This window comes from Pseudochaenichthys georgianus, unplaced genomic scaffold, assembly GCF_902827115.2.
Source record: "Pseudochaenichthys georgianus unplaced genomic scaffold, fPseGeo1.2 scaffold_1427_arrow_ctg1, whole genome shotgun sequence".
Lineage (NCBI taxonomy): Eukaryota > Metazoa > Chordata > Actinopteri > Perciformes > Channichthyidae > Pseudochaenichthys > Pseudochaenichthys georgianus.
Genome location: NW_027262286.1, coordinates 1 through 27,297, shown reverse-complemented (window position 1 = coordinate 27,297; position 27,297 = coordinate 1). Strand labels below are relative to the sequence as shown.

Genomic DNA, 27,297 nt, shown 5'->3' with positions numbered 1-27,297 from the left:
GACGGCTAAAGTGCTGCACGGTGGAGCTGGATGGGGTCTGCCTCCCGCTGCTGCTGGATACGGGGGCCTCCAAGTCCCTCCTGAATGTTTCCACGGTCCGGCGTCTCTTTCCGCTCCGAACAATCACCGCCGACGCCGAGGATTTGTACGGGTATGGACACTCTAAAATTGGAATGGCGGGCACAATCACCTTGGCTGTGCGTTACGGGACTAAGACTCTCCCCGCATTCACCTTTCAAGTGTCTCACCAGGGGGCCAACCTCATCGGTTTTGATTTGTTTTGTGAGTTGGGTTTCACCCTTGTGGACAATTCTGGGGCCGCTATCTTGTCTGTTGGCTCGCCGTGGCATCAGCGCTGGCCTGCCCTGTTCAGTGGTTTGGGCTGCCTCACCGCCTTTGACCACCAGCCCCTCCTCAAGCCTGAGGTACACCCTGTGATTCAGCCCATACGCCGCCTGCCTCTCGCCCTGCGCGACGACGTCACCGCCGAGCTGCAAAAACTCTTGGACGCGGGCATCATAGAACGCATTGATGGTGGTGAAGAAGAAGTCAGGGGGCCTGCGCCCGTGCATCGACCTCAGGCCGGTGAACAAGGCCGTGATACCCGACAGGTATCCGCTGCCCACAGTGGAGGAGCTAGCCGCACAATTCTACGGCTCTTCCATGTTCACGAAACTAGACCTTCGTCAAGGCTACCTACAGGTTCTGCTGCACCCTGACAGCCGCAGCCTTACAGCTTTCGTGACTCATGTCGGAGTGTTTCGCTACACCCGCATGCCTTTTGGCCTCAGCTCGGCCCCCAGCTGTTTTCAAAAAATCATGTCCACCATCTTCGCCGGCATCCCGGGCGTGGTCGTCTTCCTGGACGACATAGTGGTTCATGGTGCTACACCAGCCGTTCATGACGAACGCCTGGCGAGGGTGCTGGACGTCCTCGCCAGTCACAACCTCACACTCAATGGGGAAAAGTGCACCTTCACTGTTCCAGCCATCGAGTTTGTGGGGTTCCGCCTGACCGCCGACGGCCTCAGCCCGTTACACTCCAACGTAGAGGCGGTGCTGCGCCTGCCTGAGCCGTCCTGTCCGGCTCAGATCTCTTCGTTTCTGGGGATGACGGCCTACTACCTGCGCTTCCTTCCTCAGTACTCCTCGACCACCTCCCCACTACGTGAACTCCTGAAACAGGACGCAGTCTGGGAGTGGACCCCGGCCTGCTCTGCCGCTATTCGCCAGCTCAAGACGCAGCTCACCTCAACGCCGGTGCTCGCATTCTTTGACCTGAAGAGCCCCACGTTCGTGACCTGTGACGCGTCCAATACGGCAATAGGGGCGGTGCTGTCTCAGATCCAGGGGGGCACAGAACGCCCGGTGGCGTTCGCCTCTCGGTTCCTCAACTCGGCCGAACAGAAATACTCAGTGGGGGAGCGGGAGGCGCTGGCCTGCGTCTGGGCGTGCGAGCGGTGGCACATGTACGTGTATGGGCGGCATTTTACGTTGCGTACTGACCATCAGGCTCTTACAGCCCTGCTTGCTACATCGGGGTCGGGGCACAAACCGCTGAGGATCTACCGCTGGTCAGAGAGACTCCTGCCGTATGACTTCACCACAGTGTTTACTCCCGGCAGGGAGAATGTGGTGGCTGACCTGCTCTCCCGCGCCACCCCCACCCCAGCGCCCGGCGAGGGCCCGGACGCAACAGAGTCAGAGCTCATACTCATGCTCCACGCCCCGCTTCAGGCCGCGGTTTCCCTGGATGACCTTCGGCTCGCGTCGGAGGAGGACCCCACGCTCTCCCTGCTCCGCACTTACATCCGGGATGGATGGCCTGCGAAGTTCCCGGAGGAGCTGGCGTCTTTTCATCGGGTCAAGGATGAGCTGACCTGCTGGAACGGTGTCTGCGTGGCTCGGGGCCTCCGCACGTTCGTTCCCATCGACCTCAGGGCCCGCGTATTGTCTATGGCACACGAGGGCCACCTGGGTATCGTGAAGGTAAAACAGCGCTGCAGGGATTTGGTGTGGTGGCCGGGCATAGATCGAGATATAGAGACAATGGTGAAGGAGTGCACGGCCTGCCTGGTCAGTGGCAAAACTGGCCCGCCACTCCCACCGCCCCTGCAGCCCTTGCAGTGGCCACACGCGCCTTGGGAGCACATGCAGCTGGACATCTGTGGGGAGCTGCATGGCGTCCCGCACCACCAACGCTTCCTCCTGGTGGCCTACGACCTGCATTCGAAATGGCCAGAGGTGGTCGCCACAGGGTCCGTAACGGCTCGGGTGGTCACAGACTTCCTCTCTTCTCTGTTTGCTCGGTGGGGCAGTCCTAACGCCATCACTACGGATAACGGCCTACAATTTGTCTCCTCTGAGTTCGCCACCTTTGTGGAAGAGAGGGGGATTAAACACATCCGTACAGCTTTCTACCACCCGCAAGCAAATGGGGGGGTGGAAAGGTTCAACCAAACCCTAAAGAACGGGATCAGAGCACACCTGGCAGATGGTCTTCCATTCTCAGCCGCGCTGCTTCGCACCTTGCTTCACTACCGGGCGACGCCGCATTCAACTACCGGCAGCTCCCCAGCCCTCTTGATGATGGGCCGTGAGCTGCAGCTCCCTTTGGATCGGCTACGGGTCCCGGCGGCCGTCACGCCAACAGCCACACCCTGCCAGAGTGCCAGGGTTGCAGAGGCTCAGCGTCGCATGAAGCAGCGGTTCGACAAGAGACGGAGGGTGAGAGCACCTTCCTTCACAGTGGGGGACTGGGTCAGGATTCACCGTCCTAACCGGGACCACAAGCTGCTATCCTTCTGGACGGCGCCGATGAAGGTCACCGCTCAACTGGGGTCAGCCACCTTTCGTTTGGCCGACGGATCACGGTGGCATGCAAGCCGGCTTCGGAAGGTGGCACCACCCCCCATCGTGGACCCAGGGCCCAGGGAGGACGGGGACTTTGTTTTTCCTGATGAGCAGTTGCAGGATCCAGCCGGGTTCCCACCTGAACCGGTTGAGCCAGTGGTTCGTTTTGAAGCTCATCCGGCCCGTGTCCGGGTCAGACCAAGATACTTGGAGGACTATATTGTGAGCTTGTGACTCTCAGGGGTAATGTTCAGAGCATAGTCTGTTGCGTGGCAGAATAATCCACATGGCTATGCTGGTGACTGGCAGTCTACCCAGTTCATCTAGAGTAGATAGCTAAAAGTTAATTGGGTTCTTTGTGGGGAGGGGTAAATGTTATGTATGTGTCACATCAGTTGTGACTGTGCCTTTAAGATGGCACCGGGAGTTTTGGGATGTGTGAACCGGATACAGTTGTGTTGTTGTGGTGTTGTCATGGAAGCGTATGCAACAACGTGTTCAATAAACGGTCAACCTAAATGTCGTAGTCCATAGTCTTATATATACAACAGTATATAGTATATACTGCACAAGATGCTGACAGGCTGAACAAGCTCGTGAGGAAGGCTAGCTCTGTTGTTGTAGTAATCTGGAGGAGGGGGCGGGGGGAGGGCAGGGAGAAAGCTGGACTGTCTTTTGTGCCTGTAGCCATCAGGCTGGACAACCAAGAGTTAACCTATACCCATCAATAACCTGCACTGAATATTTGGTATTTGTTACATGCACCTGTATATTTAACATATCTGTTCTGCTCACATATGTACATTCACCGGATCATAGTTAAACTCCAGTTTCTCCCGTAAAATATTTTATTATTTAAATCTATACTGTTAATACATATTTATTCTTATTTTACGTTATTTTTTATTTGACTATTATTCTTTTAATTCCCTTGTATATTCTGTGCTTCTTCTTATTCTGTTGCTGCCTTGACACGTGAATTGAAAGGTCCCTCTTCTTTTATCTTATCTTATGCACACATTAAGAAAATATAAAGGCACAACAGTCAATAAATACAAAAATAACAGTCACTTATAAACGGATGAAGATTCATGTATTACAGTAAAAAAACATGTACAGTTGTTCAAATGACTTTGGATGTGTGTGTGTCTCTGTGTGTGTGGGAACATGCTGTTGTTACTCCAGAAGAGGTCCTCGGTGATGTGGACCAACTGGAATTTGGTTCAGCTCACGTGTTCCACAGCAGTACCACCAATGGCCAGTGGGTGGGGGTGTTGGGTGTCGTTTGTCCTGAAGTCGACAATAATCTCCTTTGTTTTCTCCACATTGAGAAAGAGATTTTTGTATATGCACCACGTGGCCAGCTGGTTCACCTCCATCCTGTAGTGGGTTTCGTCGTTGTTGCTGATGAGACCCACCACGGTTGTGTCATCCGCAAACTTGATGAAGTGGTTGGAGCTGTGGGTGGGTGTGCAGTCGTGGGTCAGCAGGGTGAAGAGGAGGGGGCTGAGCACACATCCTTGGGGGGCACCCTTACTCAGCGTGATGGTGTGGAATGTGTTGTTGTGGACCGGTACTGATTGCGGTCTGGCAGTGAGGAAGTCCAGCAGCCAGTTGCAGAGAAAGGGGCTGAGGCCCAAGTTTGTTAGTTTACAAACCAGCTACTGGGGGATGATGGTGGATCATGGTGTTGAATGCAACATAACTTAAAATGAAGGCTTCTGAATTTGTCCCAGTCTGTTCACATTTTCTTTTACATGAACCAGCATTTAAACACTGCCATAGCCCATACAGTGTTCACTTTAGTGTTTACTTCCTGTCTGTTTTCAGCTTAGCCATCATGAATCCAAAGTGTCCTGCTCTCGGCAAATATATAAATGAATATTCAAAAAGTGCTCCATGTTGTTTTCTGATGGAGGAAACGAGGGGTTACGTATGGTAACCCTTGTCATATCACTCACAGGCGGAGCCCTCTACTGCAGTGACGTGCGGTGAGGTTCATGGCTGGTGAGGCACTGACTCTTTCAGGGTCAGATTTACAAATATTATATTTTGACCTTAATCAAAATGTTCGGTTATTTTCAAAAGCTTTTTTAGTCTGATGCTTCGATTCATTTTAAACAGACTGTTCAACAAAAGGATACCCAAAATCTAAATATTGGATTGTTCTTTCTTAGTAAGATCCCATGTTCATTACAATTGGGGTCTTACCTTGACTTGAAGATGAAGTCCATGCTCTCCTTCTGGACAACAATCTCCATTACATTTTTGTAAAAGTCCTCCTTATCTTTCTCTAGTTTCAAAACAAAAGTCTAGTTTGTTGTTCGCGTCTACCGTCTCCGCGTAGAATAACAGTAGCAACAAGAACCTGTGGGCTCACCTGCGCCCCCTTCAGTGCAGCAGAGGTTATGGCTGCCTCCCCTGGTGCTTTTTTCATTGCTGTTGTATGATGAGACCAGCGGGCCTAAATATCATATATACGTGAAATAAGTTATTTAGAGACTATGGATGGCGAGGACACATGTAATAAAGGGATCTACAAACATTACATTGGTGACATACAGTGAGATGGTGCAGGCATGCGCTTAGGGCCCGCTTTCCAGCCAGTTTCTGTGGGGTGACGCATTCTGAGGTGAGGCAGAGCTCACCTGTGCCTCACCTCACAGTAACTGGCTTGAGCACGCTCACAAAATAAGTGCCCACGCTACATTAGCCAGCCAGTTACTGTGGGCTTACGTGAGGCAGAGCTCGTCCCTGCCTCACTTCTCATCGCTACCCGTAGTTGTAGCGGAGCTCGGCCAATTTGCTGATTTTGACTATAAAAAGCGATTGGAATCATACATAAATCACATTTACAACACAGATCAGTGGAGACATTTTATTTAGTTTTTCTTTAGTTGTTTTTCCGTTACATTGGAGTATGACAGGGTGAGGCTCTGCCTCCACTGCCTCCGCTGACTGCACGTCGCTGTCCTACTGGACTTTCATTTCATTTCAAACCTTTATTTACCCAGGTGTATCCCATTGAGATCATTGATCTCTTTTTCAAGGGAGACCTGCTCAAGTAGGTTCCACATGAAACATAAAAAACATAAACAGAACAGCAAAAGGACATTTTACAGCATCATTACAGGGATTACAATTTACAAACTATCCACATGAACAGGTACCGACAGCTTCCGATTGAGTAGCATCCAACCGAGCTTTAAAAACATTTAGTGGCACCAGATTGCTCAGTTTCCATTTCAATTGCAGACTATTCCAAGACAGAGGAGCTGCGCATCTAAAAGCTGTCTTCCCTAAGACAGTCCTAGCAGTTGGCACATTTAATAAAACTACAGCATGCGATCTCAGGCAGTAGCCACTTACAATTCGCCGTGAGATCAGGGAGCAGATATAAGATGGAAGTTTCCCTAACATGGCTTTGTATATAAAAATGTACCAGTGACTGAGCCTCCGTACAGTTAGTGAAAGCAAACCAGCATACAGGGTACAGTGATGGGTTAATGCTTTACAGTTTGTCACAAATCTCAGTGCACTGTGATACGCAGCATCTAACTTGACCAGGCAATTGGCAGACCTGTGCATTCATATAGACCAGATCCCCATAGTCCAGCACAGGTCAAAAGGTCACAGTGACTAGCCTTTTCCTGGCCTCAAGCGAGAAGCAGGACTTGTTCCTGTAGAAGAAACCTAGCCTAACCCTCAGCTTTTTTAGCAGGTTATTGACATGAAGTTTAAAAGAGAGACAATCATCAAGCCAGATACCAAGGTATTTGTAACAGGTAACCACTTCGAATTTTATTCCTTGCATAGTTACAATATCTAAAACAGGTTCTGGTGTCTTTTTAGCTTTTGAAAAGAGCATTACCTTGGTTTTCTCAACATTTAAAAGAAGCTTTAGTTCAGAGAGCTGAGTCTGAATAATGTTAAAAACTGCTTGCAATTCAACAACAGCCTCAACAATGGAGGGACCTGCACAGTACATCACATACAAATGTAAGGTTGCTCCATCGACATTTTCACCTAAACTATTGATGTAGATGGAGAATAAAAGTGGACCTAAAACAGAACCTTGAGGAACACCATTAGTAATGTTTAACCACTCAGAAGACAGCCCATCAAAATGAACACATTGGGACCTTTCAGAGAGGTAGTTCACAAACTACCCACTGCATGGCAGCACTCTAAAAACGAATTCAGGCGACCTTTCACCTCCACTTAATTAAATGCATGGTTGCAAGAGAAAAATGTGAGTTAATTGATTTAGATAAACATTTAAGTTGCAAACATTAGTTTATAAGTTGTGTTGACGTAATAATCTTGGTAATTACATCAACTTAATATTGTGTGAACTCTGATTTCTGCGTTAATTGTCTTAAAACTAAATTCAAGTTGTAGTAAGTAATGCAATTGGCTTGATAACTTAATTGTTCTACACCTTGAGTTAAGGATTTCAAGTCCACTCCCACTTAACATGCCTGGACAAGTTCCCACAGTTAAGACAAATCGAAATATACAAAGGACATTTTAAGGTGAGTGTCATCTTTTGTCATTCCAATACAGCAGATAGCCTTGTAGTTGCACTGTATAGGCAAATTGCTGTTTGACCAAAACTAGCAGCCTTTGAACTGTGAATAGTTCTGTGAGAGGATACAAAGTATAGAGGCTACTGTGAGAGTACAAATACTTTGGTTACTATTGTGATATCGCTTATTATTCAAAATGAATCTCGTGAAGCAGATCAAGGATGCTTCTTGAGGTAGGATCCTTATTTAGAGTTGTCATTGAAATGCAAGTTGTTGGCAGTCTCCCATTCAGAATATATTCATTTAGGTCATTTCTCTTTTTTTCCTTTTTCAAAAATAGCACAATACAATTGAAGTACGCAGAGAACTATAGCCATCCGCTGCCTTGTCGTGTACCTTGGAGAAAAGGAAGAGGACCTTTTCAAGGAGTTTAGCGACATCATTAAAAATCTTGAAATAAAATAAAATCCACGGCACAGTGTAAAAACACAGGACAAAAGCACTGTTCTCTTAGTTACATTCTGAAGCATATTGCACTTTTGGCCACACCCCAATCAATAGTATCTTAGCAACGTTCAGCATGGATAGGTGTTGACAGCAATGGCACGGGAAAGGGATTGTGTAACATTTGAGAAGTGGCTTCTGCTCTTCTCTTAACCAGTTCACGTGTTGTATGGAACCTGCAAAAAAGATGAGAAGATACTAAAACGTGCACGGTTATGATTGACAAAATCTGTCCACATGCATTTAAACACTAGGCAAAGTACTCAAAAGCACCTCTGTGTGTCTTCAGGACCACATTGCCATGGTGACACACACATGCAGACTCAATAGGTGAAAACAATACCAGCGTTGCTTTAGCAGCTGGTAATAATGGCTCTGAATTAGCTAAGAGTTTAAAAAGTATGCAGTTCCCTAATTCATTATCTCTTATGCGCTAACCTGTTATTTAATGTGCTTCAAAAGGACATGAATATCGCCTTCATCAGTGACCGGTCCACCCCAGGATCTGACCACACGATGGCAGCCATCGTGGTCGAGGGAAACAAATGAATGAGCATTCTGCGTTAAATGTGTTCACACTGTTTGAAATAATGACTGTCGGCAGTGTAAACATCTTTGTTACATCTTTTGTGAAATGGATGCGTGTGATCTGCAGATTGGCGGCCATTGAGAGTTTGTTTCTGTAGTTTCACAACAACTTTACAGATGTGGCACCGGTTTGAAATATGCAAAGGCCTCTAACTTCGATGTGATGGCAGCATGTATTAGCTGTGTCCCCATGTCCCACGGTAATACGGCTAATGTGTTTATTTATTATTTGTGGGGCAATTTAAATTTGTGTTATTTATCTTTTTTCTCAAGATTGAAATGAAGCTCAGTGCAAGTTCGTTCAGGAAGACTGGGTGTATATACTTTCACTCCACAGCTGCATATAATCAGCTCATCACAGGCGTTCTCTTTAACCTATTACATTTCACCTCATTCTCCAGCAGCCAATCAGCGAGCTGCAGCCAAACTATAACATGGTTCTCCTCTCTCCTGCAGTCAGCTGTGATTTCAGGTGTTCATGCACCTTATCATATGGCATGTGTGAATGCTCAAACAAAATGAATTCTCTCCTGATTGAAACATCATGTGTTGAAATAAACAACAGCAGTTCAACATGAAAGTGAATTGCCTCATATTTTTGTTGTGGAATCAATTAATTTCTTTCTTTAAAGGCAAAAACATGAAAAAGCTAAGAAAAAAAACTATTGAAAACAATATATTTGGAGCAACTTCATTTATAAATGGTTGTCAACGTAAACATGTGTGTTCACAATGATGGTAATTAAGTACATACAACTTAAAATTCCTTTTAAATCATACGGTAAAACAAGTTGGAGCAACTTAATCTTTTGAGTAATCAACTTCAAAACTTGTGTTTATGCTACCAATTACAGTAAGTGAGTAATTAACAACACTGATTGTAGAGGAAAAGCCTTCTCCCCTAACTCAAATAACTTTGTTGCTTTCAGACAATTTCATTAGAAGTTGTCTTAACTCAATAAACATTGATGCAAACTATTGCGTTGATTTTCTTTGTTGAGCCAAGGCATTTGTTTTTAGAGTGTGGACATGCCAATACTGAGTAGCCTCTGCTTTAAGATGCGATGATCGACGGTGTCAAACGCTTTGGAAAGGTCAATAAACAGAGCTGCTCAACTCTGCTTATTATCTAAAAAACTCGCCACATCATTCACCACTTTCATTGTGGCAGTGATGGTGCTGTGTTGCTTTCTGAAGCCTGACTGATGCTTAGACAGGATGTCATTTGTACATAAAAACTCCTTTACCTGTTCACTCACTAAGCGTTCAAGAACCTTAGCCAGAACTGATCATTTAGAGATGGGCCTATAATTAATTAATAAGGTGGCCTCCCCTCCTTTTAGCAAAGGCAGGACATACGCTGACTTCCATACTTTTGGAATTGTGTTAGTGCTGAGGGAGAGGTTAAAAAGAGAAGTAAGAGGTGGAGCAATAAAATCTGCAGCTATCTTTAAAAAGAAAGGTTCTACGTTGTCCGGGCCGGCCGGTTTCCTAGGATCTAACTTGGTTAAAGCTTCATGAACAACATCAACAGTAAAAGGGGTAAAACTGAAAGGGTTTTCCAACACACGTTTTTCGAGTCACAGACTGTGGTGTTCACAGAAGCAGAGTTAGAAACAGAATCAAACAGAGAGCCACAGGACACACAATGCTCATTAAAGCAATTTAGCATAGTGGCCCTGTCCGATATAGAGCCAGATGCTGTGGTAAGGCACGGAGGTAGCTCATTACGGATCTCACCGGTGGATATCGATTTTATGGCTTTCCAACATTTTCCAGGATTATTCAGGTTTTCTGTGGTAACTGACAAATAGTACTTCGACTTTGCACTTTTGATTTGCGATGTGAAGCTATTTCTTAGCTGCCTAAAACGTAGCCATTCTACCTCTGAGCCTGATTTCCTAGCCTTTGCCCAGGCCTTGTTTCTCTCATGAAGGAGACAAGATATTTCAGCAGAAAACCAAGGATTGTCTCGTCCCTTTACTCTAAATGTACGCAGGGGTGCATGTCTATCAATGATCTCCATAAAACCAAGATACAAATAAGACCATGCGGTTTCTACATCAGCACACAGATCGATTTTACCCCAATCAAAATCAAACAGATCATGCACAAAACCCTGCTCCACAAAATGTTTTATGTCTCTCTTAATGATAATGCGAGGTTTACCCTTTAGGACTTTAGTGTCCCTAATTGTGGCTACAACACAGTGATCGCTCAGATCATTTGCAAATACTCCCACAGATGAATATTTATGGGGAGCATTAGTTAAAATGAGATCAATTAGGGAGGATTTATTAGGGGACTTAATATTTGGGCGAGTAGGACTGTCTATAATCTGAGTAACATTCAGAGAGATACAAAGGTTTTTAAAATCCTCTGACACAGAAGTTAACCAGTCCCAATTAAAATCACCAAGCAGCACTATTTCCTTGTAGGAAAGTTGAGATAAAAGTGTTGCCAAAGAAGATAAAGAGTCCTTGACAGCTGAGGGGGGTCTGTAGCGGCCCACCACCATGACCTGTTGACCCTTTGCTACTTCGATATTTAAACCTAAAAATTCTAGTTGTTTACTAATAGATTTGGAAACCATCTTGGTTACACAAAACTTATTTTTTTTTTAGGAACGGTCGGTACGATATACACTATAACCATTTAAGTAGATGTCAGAGGCCAAAATAGATTTATCTAGCCACGTTTCTGATAAGACAATGACATCAGCATCAGTCGAGCTCGCCCAAATGCGGACAAAATCTAACTTAGGTAACAGACTGCGCACATTTAATTGAATGAATCCCAAATCAGCAGGAGTAGCTATCTGAGTACTACTCCGCCCACTGACTCTATGGGTACAGTGGGCGGAGGGTATACACGCGCTGTCGTCCAACAACATCGTTCCACTCCACTGCCCCTGACCGGCTTTCTGGTTAGCAGCCGCACCCTCGGTTGTGACCGTGGAGAAGACTGGGCCGCGGCTGACAGAGCACACTCTGACACGCTTACCTGGCGAAAAGTGTGCTCGGAAAACAGTGCTGAGGGCTCCCCCCCTCCGCCCATAGGCGGACGGAGAGAGTCCTCAGCCCCATATGGGGGCTCACTGTGCACCACCTCTCCCGAGTCCCTAAGGAGCACGTGGAGAGCGCAAGTGCCCCATGTCCCACACACTGAGACACGCTCACCCCGTGAAGAGTGTGTATGGACTATAATGCGGAGGGCTCTCCCCTCCTGCCCAAAGTAGGGGAAATAGTCCTCCAGCCCCATATGGGCCCAGTGTGAGCCACGTCACGAAAACGTAAGCGTATTACGTCCGGGGAGGGGGTCAGATGCCCACTGACCCACAGCCCACAGTTACAACACGTAACCCACGTTACTCCTGCTCGGCCCAGCATCAGGCCTCACCTCAGCTTCTCTCCAGGAGCTGGGGTAAAACTGAGGGCTGTAGAATCAAAAATAATTCTGATAACATGTTTATTATAAAGGGGGAGTTCAGTTACATTTACAGTATGAATCCAAAATGTCTAATACCATCACTATCTGCACCCGCAACATCAGAACTGAGTCAGTTAGTGATTATTGTAGAGTACTATAATAATACACACACAAATACATTAGGCATCTCTATTGAGGATATAACAGGCATGACAACAATCTGAATCCTTACTTGGTGATAATAATATTAATAATATTAATAATACATTAATTAATTGCTCAACAAAAATGTGTGAAATAAAATCTAATAAAAACTATTAACCCATTTCATATTATTATAACACGATTGACTGATTTTGAGCAGAGGTCTTGAGTAAAACCTCACCAAGTACATTTGAATAAATAATAAATACATTTTGGGGAATTCGCCTAAAGGCTTAGAGTTAAATTAAAGATCAGAACAAGGGAAGCACCTTTTAAGACTAAAGGGAGGATTAATGTACCTATTATACACTCAATACCCTGCTCTGGACCAAAGCTTGTGCACATTAAATGCAATTCCTGGATACATCCAGTGGCGTTTCTATATGTACAAAAGTGGTGGGGCACAACAAACTCAGATGTCTATATATAAGCTTCTGCAGAGAGCTTCATGGCTGGTGAGGCACTGACTCTTCAGGTTTACTAATATATTAAATCAAAATATAATATTATTTTCAAAAGCTTTTTTTGTCTGATGCTTCAATTACTTTTAAACAGACAGTTCAACAGAAGGATACCCCAAAAAATGTAATTTTATCATTTAAATATTGAATTGTTCTCTCTTAGTAAGATCGCATGTTCAATAAAATTGCAGTCTTACCTTGACTTGAAGATGAAGTCCATTTGCCTATCCTTCTGGACAAAAATCTCTATTACTTTTTTGTAAAAGTCCTCCTTATCTTCTTGTAGTTTCAAAAGTCTATCATTAATCTAATCAATAGATTTTTGATTCGAAAATGATAAAAGTAGGGTAGACATGTGGATATTATCCGGCTGAACAAAACGTGCATTTATCAAACAGCTACGTTTCCCACAGATCTTATTTTGACCTATTTTCTAAAATGCTATGGAGAAATCTCGTTGCTTTTTTGTGGAGGGAAGTCATGCGCAGCTTACTTCCTGGTTTTAGGACGCCTCACTGCAGCTCTCTCTCCTCCTCTTCACACACCACACTTTTCGCGGCACACGTACTTACAGCCAATCAGCTCTGAATTATGTGAGATGACGTATGGTGGGGATGGCAGCACTTTGCCCCTATGGTCATTATTTTTTGCCACACACATTAAATAGGAAAATACTCTGAGCATGCGCAGTGTAGTTTTTGCAGTCACCGTTCACTTAGACCAGGGGTCTCCAACACGTCGATCGCGAGCTACCGGTAGCTCGCGGGCAGCTTTTCAGTAGCTCGCCGCTCGATTATCGATTATAGCGTAGTGAGGTTGTTTCTTGATTTTTCGGCCGCCGCTGGACAATAACGGTTTTTTATTTTAGAATGTTTTCTGTCACACGAATATCAAATTGGTCGGTGACGCAGAGATCAAGGAACAGACGTGACAGCGGCACAGCGACACCATGCACACATGGAGCAGTCTGCTTTATCCAGCAACACCAGTCCAGAACCAACAGCGTTGGTGTCTCTGAGCCGCAGCGACACGGCCTGATTCAGAGCGGGCCGTGTCGCTGCGGCTCAGAGACACACAGGGAGGGATTTGTGTTTTTTTTTTAAAACACTCGTTATCGTCATGTCAGGTTTTTGGTGGATTTAATCAAGTCTTGGATTGCAGAGTATGAATGTCCTCTTGCTATTTTCAGTTGATAAATACTAAAGTTTGTGAAGGCAGGGGGAAAGCTTCCGCGATCACCGTCTCCTCCGTTCCTCCAAACCCCGCCCCCTCCCTGAAAATAATGAGTGACAGGCTGACAGTGACCGATCGAAACTTTATTATTCACTTAATCACTGATTGAGATGATGAAGCTAACTTAGTCTCATACATTCATGGGATTCATGTAACAGTAAGAATGTGAGTGTGCACCCACATGCACTATTTTAGTTGTTATACTCCTGTTGTCTGCTGTGTTCAGACTCAAGTCATGTGTGTGATGCCTCATTCAGGACATTCAGTATCCTTTTTTTTAACAGAAGACCGTGGCTAGAAGCTGCAGCTCGACTGCAGAAGCATTATTGTTTTGTTTTTGAGGATGGAACAACTTCACACACAGATATATGGAGGCCTACAGTTGATTTATTATGGTTTAAAATGTCATGTCAAGACGAAGAAGAAGATGAAAAAGATGGATGAACTGAGGTTATAAATCTCCAAAATCATGCTCAGCTGAAGTCTCAGCAAAACTCACAACATTTCTGGAGCCTTGAAGACCCAGAAAACTATAAGAACATTCACCAAGCAGCACTGAACAAGTCTGCTTTGTTTGGTTCTGTTCTACATGTCATAGTATTGTTAACTGACTACAAGGGGAGTTGTCATATATACGTTACGGCATGTTTACGACAGTTACAGTAAGTGGGGGTGGCGAGAGAACCCCCGGAGGCAGCAATAAAGAGTCCTGTTAAATAACCAACTGTTCCGTTGTCTGTTAATATCCAAGATATTACATGGTGTCAGAAGTGGTCGAGGATGGCAAAGTTTCAACCACCAGAGAGTTTTTGTTTCGAGAAACCCGCCGAATGGTCAGACTGGAAGAAACGGTTTACACGGTACAGGACAGCTACTAAGTTGGACAAAGAAGAAGGTCCAGTTCAAGTAAGCACGCTGGTGTATGCGCTCGGGAAGGAAGCAGAGAACATTCTCAGCTCTTTTACCTACGGGGAAGAGGAAAATGAGTCGCAGTATAATGTTGTACTGGCGAAATTTGACGCATATTTCATCCCGAGACGCAACGTTATACATGAACGGGCATGTTTCAACCAGAGAGTGCAGCGCGCGGGAGAGCACGCAGAGACATTCATCCGCGCACTATATGAGCTGTCGGAACATTGCAACTTCGGAACGGCTCGTGAGGAAAACATAAGAGACAGAATCGTGGTGGGAATTCTAGACAAGGATCTGTCTCAGAGGCTACAGCTGATCCCCAGCCTCACTCTGGAGATGACGGTACAAGAGGCGCGTCAATCAGAGGAGGTAAAAGCTCAAGTTAACCAGCAGGGAGAGCGGGCTTACGTCGTGCAGGAAGTAGCACAACGGCATAGCAGAGGTGCAACACAGAAGTGGCGGCACCCACAGAGAGAGGCGCCAAGAGAGAGAGAGAGTGAGAATGACCACAGGAAGTGCTGGCGGTGCGGCAAAATGCCACACAGCCAGCAGCATGACTGCCCAGCAAGGAGCTCTACTTGCAATAATTGTGAGAAAAGTGGACACTGGGAAAGGGTGTGCAAGAGCAAGCAGGTGAGAGAAGTGACTGAGGGTGAGGGATCAGAAGATGGACAGTATTATTATCTGGGCTCAGTTAATAGCATGCCTCACAATGATAATGAATGGACAGTCACATTAGAGATTGGCAGCTCACCTGTAGAATTTAAAATAGATACTGGAGCCGATTGTAGTATCATAAGCGAAACTGTGTACAAAACACTGGAGCCAAAAAGGGTTCTACAGAGGCCAAAGAAGGTGCTGAGTGGTCCCGGGGGTGGATTGAACTGTTTAGGGCAGTTTATAACTCAGACCAGCTACAAGGGGAAAACATACACATGCAGGCTGTATGTCATGAGAGGGCAGAGTGTGAATAACCTACTCAGCAGGCCAGTAGCTGTAGCTATGGGGTTAGTAAAGCGAGTGGGCGAGGTCAACACCAGTGAACAGGAGTTTGGCCTACTGAAAACACAGCCTGTGAAGATAGCTCTAAAGGGCAATAACCAGCCCTATGCAGTATGCACAGCACGCCGGGTCCCCATACCGCTCCTGGGTGCAGTGGAAGAGGAGTTGGAGAGGATGGAAGCCAACGACATCATTGAAGCCGTGACTGACCCAACAGAGTGGTGCGCACCCATGGTGCCAGTCCAGAAAAAGTCTGGAAAAACACGCATCTGTGTGGACTTAAAGAAGCTTAATAAGGCTGTCAAAAGGGAGAGATTCATCATGCCGACATCAGAGGGGATGATAGCTCAGCTCAGCGGCTCCACCGTCTTCTCGTCACTTGACGCAGCGTCAGGGTTCTGGCAGATCCCACTGGACAAAGACAGCCAGAGGTTGACCACCTTCATCACGCCGTACGGAAGGTACTGTTTTAAACGTCTTCCCTTTGGGATAAGCAGCACACCTGAGATATTTCAGAGGAAGATGGTAGAGACGCTGGAAGGGCTGGATGGCGTTGCCGTCTACATGGACGACATCATCATCCATGGCAGCAACACCAGCGAACATGATGAGCGGCTGCAGAAGGTTCTGGATCGGCTGGAGTCTGCAGGCCTGAAGCTGAACAATGAGAAGTGTGTGCTGAGAAAGGAGGAGCTGCACTTCCTGGGTCAGGTGATCAACAAAGATGGTGTACGACCCGACCCGGCCAAAGTGTCTGCAGTCAGAAAACTTGAACCACCAGAAAACGTGCAGGAACTAAAGAGGGCCCTCGATCAACTACCTGGGGAAATATATTCCAGACCTCGCCACAGTGGGCCAGCCACTATATGCACTGTGAAAAGCAGACTCTGTGTGGATGTGGGGTCCGGCGCAACAAGCAGCCTTTGAGCGAGTTAAAGAGCTCCTCACAACGTCACCTACCCTGGGGTACTATGATGTGAACAGGAGCACAGTGGTCTCAGCAGACGCAAGCAGTTATGGGATAGGCGGTGTCCTGCTGCAGCTCCATGGCGAGGACTGGAGACCGGTAGCATACTGCTCAAGGCGACTGAGCGACGCTGAAACCAGGTACGCTCAGATAGAGAAGGAGTGCCTGGCGAGCGTGTGGGCGTGTGAGAGGTTTCAGATGTATCTCTACGGCCTACCAGCATTCAAACTGATTACGGATCACAAACCCCTCATCCCACTGATGAACTCCAGGGATCTCGACAATGTGCCACTCCGCTGCCAGCGACTCCTCATGCGGTTGATGAGGTTCAACCCGGAGGCTGAGTATGCGCCGGGGAAAACCCTGGTGGTGGCAGACACACTGTCCAGGAGCCCACAGGAAGACAAGGAGCTCAGTAGAGACACAGCCGTGGAGTGTTACGGAACAGCTGTGATGAGCAGCATTCCAGCATCGCCGAAAAGGATAGACGGCATCCGCGCGGAGACGGCAGCGGACGAGCAGCTCCAAGAAGTGATCAGGTACATACAAGCGGGGTGGCCTGAACACCTAGCACACATAAACACCTGTGTTAGGGAGTACTTTCCCGTTAGGAACGAACTGTCTATGCATGATGGGGTAGTGACCAGAGGGAGTGGAATAGTGATACCAGGGAGATTGAGGTCAGAGATACTAGAACGCATACATGAGGGCCATCAAGGTCTTAACAAGTGCAGAGACAGGGCCAACACTTCGGTGTGGTGGCCTGGCAGAGCCACACAGATCACACACAAAGTCGAGAACTGCATGTACTGTCGTGAGCAGAGGAGAGCACAGAACAGAGAGCCTCTCCTGTCAACACCTCTCCCAGACGGGCCGTGGAAGAGAATTGGCATATATGTATGTGAACATGAGAGAGAGAGTTACCTAGTCATAGCTGACTACTACTCTAGATACCTGGAGATACTCCACATGCCTACCACGACTAGTGCACATGTGATCTTGAAGCTGAGAGCCACGTTTGCCCGGCACGGAATACCGGAGCAGGTTGTCAGTGACAACGGACCGCAGTTCAGCAGCGATGTCTTCAGAGGCTTTGCCTGTGACATGGACTTTACGCACACAACCTCTAGTCCCCACAACCCACAAGGAAACGGTTATGCTGAACGTGCAGTCCAAACGGCAAAGGGGATTCTGAGACAAAAGGACCCCCTACTTGCTTTAATGGTTTACCGTTCTTCTCCACACAGCAGTACGGGTGTCAGTCCGGCAGAGCTCCTAATGGGCAGGAAAATCAGGACGACGCTGCCCACTCTGGCCAAGAACCTGCAACCAAAGTGGCCGAGCAGACATCACATCAGAGCTCGAGATGCTGCGGAGAAGAGCAAACAGGCCTTCTACTATAACGAGCGCCATGGCGTGAGAGAGCTCACACCACTGCAGCGAGGAGACCATGTTCTCACCAGACTGGACAACCAAAAGACCTGGTCCACACCTGCAGTAGTGGCAGGTGAGAGTGTTACACAGAGGTCTTATCTCATCGAGACGGAGCAGGGTGCTCTGTACAGACGTAACCGTCGACATCTCCAAGCGGTGCCCGTCGCGGGGCCTCCAGCGAACGACGACACAAATCCCAGGAATAACACACCAGACATTCAGATGAGCCCAGAACATGGCTCGCCTGGTCCAACAAGGAACACTGATGGACTGATCCAAACCAGGTCTGGTAGACCTGTTAGACCTGTCCAGAGACTTGACCTGTGAGGGGACAGTTCAATAACAACAAAAAAAAAAGGGTGTTGTTATTGTAAAAAAAAAAAGAGAAAAAAAGGAGAGATGTCATAGTTATTGATGTGTTGATATTGTTAAAGAAAGATATCTAAGTTATTGATATGTGTTATATTGTTAAAAGGGAAAAAGGGAGATGTCATAGTATTGTTAACTGACTACAAGGGGAGTTGTCATATATACGTTACGGCATGTTTACGACAGTGACAGTAAGTGGGGGTGGCGAGAGAACCACCGGAGGCAGCAATAAAGAGTCCTGTTAAATAACCAACTGTTCCGTTGTCTGTTAATATCCAAGATATTACACTACAGACCTTTGTGAAGCAGCTTTTGCTGGCATGAATGCAATCTAAATACAGAACAAAGCTGACTGATGAACATGTACATGACTCTATTAGAGTGAACCTAAGTGGCTACACTTCAGCATACACCTGGTGGACTCCATGCAGCGCCAGTCCTCTCACTGACTGTAACAAAGAGTGAATGCACTTATTTGACCATAAGTGCCATAAGATGCTCGTCAGGTGGTGATTAAGAACATGTATGTGAATTCTCAGTGAAGTACTCACTATGTGGGCCATAATAATATGTGAGACATTTTCGTTTTCTTGGACCTTGATGTGAAGTTAAGATTTGTGATAAGCTTGAGGTATTGCAATTTCACACGTGTACAAAAGTATAGCTTAATTAAACTGATGAGCGCTATGTGAATAAATGTAAGCGATGTGATGCAAGTAGCTCTTGGCCACTTTCATTTTTTCAAAGTAGCTCTCAGATGAAGAAAGGTTGGAGACCCCTGACTTAGACAGTCAGAGGGAGGGGCAGGATCAGGTGTTGTCCCACATGGCTCTAAACAGCTCAATAGGCACACACTGTAGACACTAATTAGAAGAACACATACTAAAACAGCAATGTACAGACGAATCAGATGATTAAACATGATCTTAAAATATATTTTATATATTTTTTAATTTTTTTTTTGCATTTTGTTGTAATCATTATTTTAATACTTTCTGCTGACACTAGGTGGGGCTGCCCCTAATGACCAGTCGCCACTGGATACATCAAGCTTTAGAATTTATTTTTGGTTCCCGAGCTGAAGGAGAGGCAGAGCAGCTTGAGTCCTGCTGCTGGATTATTTGGAGCGAGTCTGGTTTTGTGCCTGATGGGAATCGGGTCCGGAGCTTTCTTTTTCACCAAGCAGCCAAATTAGAGCCTTTCATTTTGAGATTTCACTCAGAGCAGCTCGAGCAGCATTAAACTACCCACTCAAATCTTTGTTTTTATTTTACCTTTTGTTTATTATCATTTTGTTTGTAAAAGTATGTTTGTTCTACTATGTATTTACCATGAACTAATGATAGTTATTGTAAACATTACAGAGACATTTTTTTTAATGAACTAAAGACCAGTGAAGAAGAATATGCTTAAGGTGATTCATAAAATAGTATTGATATAAAGTAAAATAAAATACATATTATTTATGTTTATTATCTAACAATGCATCATTGATAAATTACGGTTACCAGGACAGGAAATAAGCATTTAGCCTATAGAGATTTGTACAGTGGAATTATTGAAAAATGTAATATGTGGCAAATTACTAGTAGCTTTTTCCAAAATAAAGTTGTTTGTTTTAAAATGTTCAACTTTTCTTACTTTGGAAAATATATTCTAATATTGCTCATATTTAAAACGGTTTGTTAAAACACACTATTTTAGGTAGTTTGTACTCCTGTTTCAACACTAGGTGTCGCAAAAGCGTGTTTTTCTCAGACTGCAGTGTCGGTGCTTCATCTAGAATCGTCCCTGGATCAAAATACTGCTCTTCTGTAGTTCCACAACACGCATGTATCACGCTGTTAAAAAAACTTTGATGACATGAGTGCTGATAATTCTGTTGGAAATGTGTCTGTGCCTTTACGAAATCTACTGAACTCCATCCAGTGTATGAGAGACCGAGTCAGAGGTAAATATGACGCTTTAGAAATGACGCAGCGGACATAGATAACGGCCTTTAGATAGAGCTAATATAGCTAGCATGCTCAAGCTAAACGTGCTAACCGAGCTCTAAATATACATATAAACGCTTATTTTTTTCATTACATGCAAACATTATAATGTATGCTGGGCTCGGTTTCTCCGCATGGATACATGTTTTAAACATTTTATAAATTCAGTTGTATGCCTTCTTGCTTTTATGCTTAACTGTTATCAAGTTGTCAATTTTCTTAAGTCTTTGTAGCAGCTTTTCATAAATATTCAAGTTGTCAGTTAATTAAGTTGGGGGAGTAAGTACCAATTTAAGTATTTGTGCTTTACTTAAGTCTTTCTTTTTCATGCCAATTTCTACTTCAACTCGGTTACATTTCAGAGGGAAATATTGTGTTGTTACTTCACTACATTTGTCTAGAAACTGTACTTTACAAATTAAAATGTATGCATAGAAAAACACACGAAGGGTAATACTTTTAAGAGTTAATTTTTTAAATTTTTCATTCATTTAAGACTTCAAAAGTAAATAACAAAATCAGTCTTTACATTTTAAAGTTGTTCTTTTCTTAAATGTGCCAATTTATCTTGAAAAGGGAAGATTTGTACCAAACTATTACTATTTTCTTCCTCAGATGGAGAATCCAATGAGTCCGATGGAGCGTTTGACCTCTCCAACTTCTGGCACACTCTGAGTTGAGTTTGGTTTATTATTATGACCGTCATCCATAATATGATGGCTCCCTGTTCAGCTGCCATTAAGACCCTCTCTATAGCAACATTTCCCATTTTGTTATCCTTGACGTCTTTTTCTGATATCACCCGTTACGTATCATATATTTAAAAAATGTTTTCTAATGTTTTCATGAGTTTAATATTAGATGACAGGCTCATTGGTGATTCTTTTTTGTATTTATGTATTTAGATAAGGGGATGTTGCCAACACACAGGTATAGTGCTGTAGCTTTCCATAAAGCCACTATAGAGCAGGGACGACGACACACAATCCAAAATAATAAGCAGCCACAGGTCTTAGATAAAATTGTATTTTATTAACAACATATCTCAACTTTAAAAAAAACTCTGAAAATTACCCGTAAAAAACCAAACTCAAAATATATTTTGGACTGTATACACATTTGTACTCTTAGATCACGGTCAAAAAACTGTTCTGTTTCATTGGTTGTCATAACCCAGCTCGTCACTTCAATTAATACCAAAATAGAAATGTGCCATTTAAATGAAAGATTACCATTCCATCAAACACATATTATTACTCTTAATATAGACTTTGAGTTCATTATGGCTCTGACTTCAGGATTGTGTGGCAAATATTTACCTACCAATATTAATGTAATGGTCAGGAGGATGCAGCCCACTCGTGTGTTGGGATGTAACTGTGTCTCCTGTCCTCAGACCAGGCGGTGAAGGCGGTGTCGCAGGAAGCCACTAAACTCAGCGTGGCATTCTCCAAACCCCCGCTGCCTTCACAACAGGTCAGATCCTTTTCGGGTGGGGCTGTACCAAATGTCTTTTTTTCTTCCTTTTTTTGTTTTACAGTCAAAGCTTGGATTAGAGGTACTGAATGAAGCTCCAACGTCATCACCATGTTTATGACAGATCAAGAAATAATAAAACACTCTACAGTTGTAGTTATGGATATAATGGGCAGTACCTTAAGGGTTCAGATCACCCTTGTTCATCTGGAGAGGCAGTTCTTTTTTTCACATTAGTGTTGTTTTACAATTACACACATAGGTACACACACATTCAAATTCTGTACCCAGAAGGCAAACTGGCACCTCTCCAGCTACCTATATTTAATCCGATCTTAAACCAACGACCCCTCGGTTCCCAAGCCAAGTCTCTACAGACTGAGCTACAACATTCATTTTCCATTTCTCTCTCTCTAAGTCGACCTGTCCTTTGTCTCTGCAGGATGGAGAGAAGTTGTCAGAGTGGATCCTGAAGAGTGTCCTCTCTCTGTCCACTGTGTATTACTGGCTGCCCAAGAGCCAAGGTAAACCCACCAGAACCATCAGGAATCCGTTCAGCTGATGATCGTTTACTTACATTCAGGTCATCATGTTCCATCCAGTCTGGTTTGAATAGGGATTGATTTAAGAGTTAACATGAAAGACTGGATGACGTGAAGCTTCTTGTATACCTGCTTTGATACTCACTTTATTTATCTGTGTCATCTTGTGTTGGAAAAACAAACTGCCATAAATATATATTTAAATTTTTTTTTATCTAAATATTCTATCCTGTGTGTGTGTGTGTGTGTGTGTGTGTGTGTGTGTGTGTGTGTGTGTGTGTGTGTGTGTGTGTGTGTGTGTGTGTGTGTGTGTGTGTGTGTGTGTGTGTGTGTGTGTGTGTGTGTGTGTGTGTGTGTGTGTGTGTTGTGTGTGTGTGTGTGTGTGTGTGTGTGTGTGTGTGTGTGTGTGTGTGTGTGTGTGTGTGTGTGTGTGTGTGTGTGTGTGTGTGTGTGTGTGTCCTCAGGTGTGAGTCTGCGACGACAGGTGAGAGACGCCACCGTGGATGTGTTGGAGGGAGTCGCACAGCTGGTGGAGGTCATACTGAGCTCCCCACTACAGAGGTACACACACACACATTCATTTCATATATCATAGTTACATACAAGTTCATAACGTTAACATTTTAATCAGCAGTTTATTATTATTGCAAACATGTGTTCAGTTCTTAGTCCTTAACAGACCTCTTACAACATGTCTTATTTTAGTCATGGAACTGAATTAGTATAAAATAACCTCCTATTGTAAATGTTAAATGATACACATGTGTATTTATGTTAATTAGCTGGCATACTAACACACACATTAAATGCACTTTGATTTAAGATCATAAAGAGCAGAACAGATCTAAGTTGAAGACACTGGTCCAGGAGTATTACAGTTGTGTTTTCAGCTACTCTGTGTTCCCTCTCTGTTTTGTATCCCTCTTTTCATTTCATTTAAATTCCTCCCAATCTCTCCCTCCCTTCCTTCAGTCTGTCTCATGAACAGTTAACTTCAACCGGAGGCGTCTGGTCTGCCTGCGACAGCTTAACCCAGCTGCCCCGAGGTCAGCAGTCTGAACCGGATTAATCTACTTGCCCAAAGACAGTTTTAACTTGATCCATTTGAAACCATTGTATTAGTTTTCTTAAGTTCAACTCAATTTAATATACAAGTGTTATTGTCTTCATGTTTTGTCTAGCAAAACTCAGCATTTCAATTCCACCACAGTTACATAAAACATGTATGTCGACATGCTTCTACTGTCATTATGTTGAATCATTTACAGGGAATCACAACTAGTTTTTCAATGTCAAGCTTTGTGATGGAAATGTTTTTATATTCTGCAGACAATAAGGCAGCTCTGTTGGTGGTTCTGTGCGCTCAGATTGGAGTTGTTAAAGATGCCATCGAGGAAATAGAACAGGTACACGCACACACTCACACACACTCACTCACACACACACACACACTCACACACGCACACACTCACACACTAGAGGCAGAGGTTTAGGGATCCCGCAGCGCATGAGGTCAATTTCACTTTTATAATACACAGGAGCAGGTGGGAGAGGAATCACAGTAACATCATGCATCAATAATAATAATAATCAAGTAATTGAATATGTAAATCAAAAGATCTGAGTATTTCTTTCACTTTAAAGCCATACAACAGACCTCAAATACATTTTGACTGACTTCACATGAGTATTTACATTCACTGTAACTGTATACTGCTCCAGTACCCTGAACACCTCCCCCCTCAGGCGTTATCGGAGGTTCAGGACCCCTTCAGTGACGTCCTGGACGATGACCAGGAGCCTCGAGGAAACCAGGACACCTATTGGTCGGAGAAGGACCGCCGTGTGATTGGTCCGTGTCAGGGCCTCATGAAGGCGTCCGCGGCGTGCCTGAGGAAACTGACGTCTGCCGTCAAAACCCACGGGGACGTCTCCACGCCTCAAAACGTGGCTCAGCTCGACGACCTGGCCGATATCACCAAGGAACTCAGTCCTGGGTAGGAACACACACACACACACACACACACACACACACACACACACACACACACACACACACACACACACACACACACACACACACACACACACACACACACACACACACACACACACACACACACACACACACACACACACACACACACACACACACACACACACACACACACACACACACACACACACACACACACACACACACACACACACACAGAGGGAACTTCTCAGTCTGAGTTCCCATAATGCAGTGTGTGCGGTGGGACACACACAGTGTAGTTTTCTGGTTTGTCAGGACCGATCGTTATTCAATTAAATTACATTATTTTATCGCACATTTTTACTTGAAATTCTTATTTTTTTAATGTTATAGTTCATTGCTATATCAACTTAAATTGTTATGTTTGTATTAGGGCTGTCAAGTTAATGCTGTTAGTCTACTACAAATAAACACGACGTTTATCTTCTGTTAACTTGGTTTATTCCATCAACGTGCATAACACCAATACAGAGCCACTAACGCACAGTGGACCTCAGGCTCCAGGTCGACAGACTAACTGCACACGCGTTTCACCGCCTCAAGGGGGCACCCTACACTACCGTGTGGCCTGTAGTATAGACGCAAAGAGATTACATGTTAACAATCTCATTCTATCTTTTTAAAGAAATAAACAAAACAAAAATAACTTTACATTGCATGAATCATAAAACAATCATACAGTGACTTAAAACTAAAATGTTTAAATTCCCTGAGTAGTCAACATAAATTAGGGAAACATTTAAGAAACAAATACATAAACAAAGGTGTTTTCAGTGTTCCATTTCAACAGACACTTTGACCCAGATCCCATTGTCCTTCGCCGAGTGCTTTCAAGAGCACTAGAGCCCAAGCTCCTTTCTCTGTGAGGCCGTCAGCGAGCTGAGATGGTGTGTCTGACCAACGCCCCTGCTTGATCCTCTTGCTCTGGATGAGCTCCTTAAAGCTACTGATTTCCAGCTGAGTCTCTTCTCTGCGACTTGTGTTGTGGACTTGAGCGCATCGAACAGAGAGTGGTCATCAGGCACACAGAGCACAGCGGGTGCATTCAGTCCAGCAGTTCCAGTAGTGAGCTCAGAAAATAGTGTGTTGTCTGCCCCATCTGGCATGGCAAGAGTTTCCCCTGCAGGGTGCTGCGAACCACTCGTTCCCTCTCTCTCCCATAGGTGTTCTAAAAGCGCCTCCCTGTGTGCCTCCGTCTGGGAGCTTTCCAAATGAAGCATCACTGAAACCTATCAAGTTCAAAGCATCACTGTTTCCCGATGTTGAAATCTGAGTGTCACCTTTTCAGACTTTAGCTTACGGATGATCTTATGAGCATCATGAACAGACTGTACTGTTGCCCCTTTTATATGAGAAGCCAAACAACATGAATCAAACGTTACATCAGGTCTCGTCTGTTTAGCAACCCGTAGGATCTGTCCTATCTTTGATGCTAACTGCTCTCTCTGTTCGCTGAGGGGTTCATTTCTCCGTGTGGCCCGACTTGCTTGTATGGGAATAGGCTCCAGGTTCTCGATGTACCTGAACTTCACCGTTAACAGTTACCAAATCCCTTCCTACAGAGGAGAACTGTTCATGCTCCTCACGCCCAACCTTGAAAGCAGACTGCAGTTGGGGGATCACATTGGATGCAAAGTTTGATGAGCCTGCCCGAAGAAAATCATCTCCATGACACGCAAGCACCCCAGTGACCTTACATTGCTCATCCAACCAGTAAAGACTGCCGGATCCACCTGTGACACTCTACCACCAGTACTCAGCATGATTTCCTTCACTTTGTTGTACCAATATAGTGATGCATCTGCAAGACCATATACACATTTCTTTAGTTTCCATACAACATGTTGACATCCTGCCTCTAGAGGGGGGCGGATATAAATATCCCTGATAGCTCCATACCTTGCAAGAATGCAGATGTGATGTCCATAGAATGGACTTCCCACTGGTTTTGACATATCACTGATAACATAAGTCTGAGTGAATCTGGGGCACATGTCGGGGAATCTTTCGGTAAATCTTGAATATTCAGCTCTTCAAAACCTCTGGCAACCAGTCGGGCTTTAGGCACTATACCCTTGGGAGTGTCCTTAAGACTACAAACCCATCTGGTGGAAATGCATTTCTGCCCTGCATCTTCAACTTCCTCATATACATTATTATTGTGCCAGTTCTTTATTTCTTCCTGTTTAGCTGCATCACATGAGATGTCTTTAGTTACAAGTACATCAGCTTCTCTGTCTTCTGTTTCAATGTTGAGATCATCAACCTGTGAGATATCAATGGATTCCTTTTGCCCATCACTACCATCATTCTCTAGATGTTGCATGTTATACCAGGTTTTATATTTCCCCGTAGCCTTGCCTGATCTCCCTAAGACTCTGGCTTTAAGTAGAGTATTGTCACCTCTGTTCATATATGTTACAGTCTGTCCTGTTTTTAAACTCACACCTGCAGAAGGGCAGGATTATTGTGGGCATTAGGCCTCTGCGCCATTTCACTTTGTGTTACGCTACTCAAAGTGTGGAGGATCGATCGCTTCACTTGTATTGGCTTCCCTGTCACCCAATTGTTGTTCATTCCCTGTATTTTGCTCACTGTCTAAACTACCAGTTGCATTGTTTATACCTTGCTCACTTCCTGCTTCTGTGTCAGCATCAGTTTGTTCCATTTGCTCTTCATTAACCTTTGTGTTCACCTTGGAAAGCCGAGAGTGATGCACTCTCACTAGGCAACCACCATGCCTCACAAAAAAACACAGC

General features: G+C 44.8%; 1 protein-coding gene across 1 annotated transcript; it reads left to right on the top strand.

Moving 5' to 3' along the window:
* Positions 1 to 20,308: 20,308 nt before the first annotated feature.
* Positions 20,309 to 24,497, top strand: ccndbp1 (cyclin D-type binding-protein 1; the record flags this gene model as incomplete). The annotated part of the gene is made up of 8 exons (XM_034077244.2): positions 20,309 to 20,439; positions 21,098 to 21,157; positions 21,879 to 21,958; positions 22,401 to 22,482; positions 22,965 to 23,061; positions 23,473 to 23,546; positions 23,830 to 23,906; positions 24,247 to 24,497. Coding segments are annotated over exons 1-8 (809 nt in total), but the record flags the coding sequence as incomplete, so codon positions are not given.
* Between the last annotated feature and the right edge of the window lie 2,800 nt (positions 24,498 to 27,297).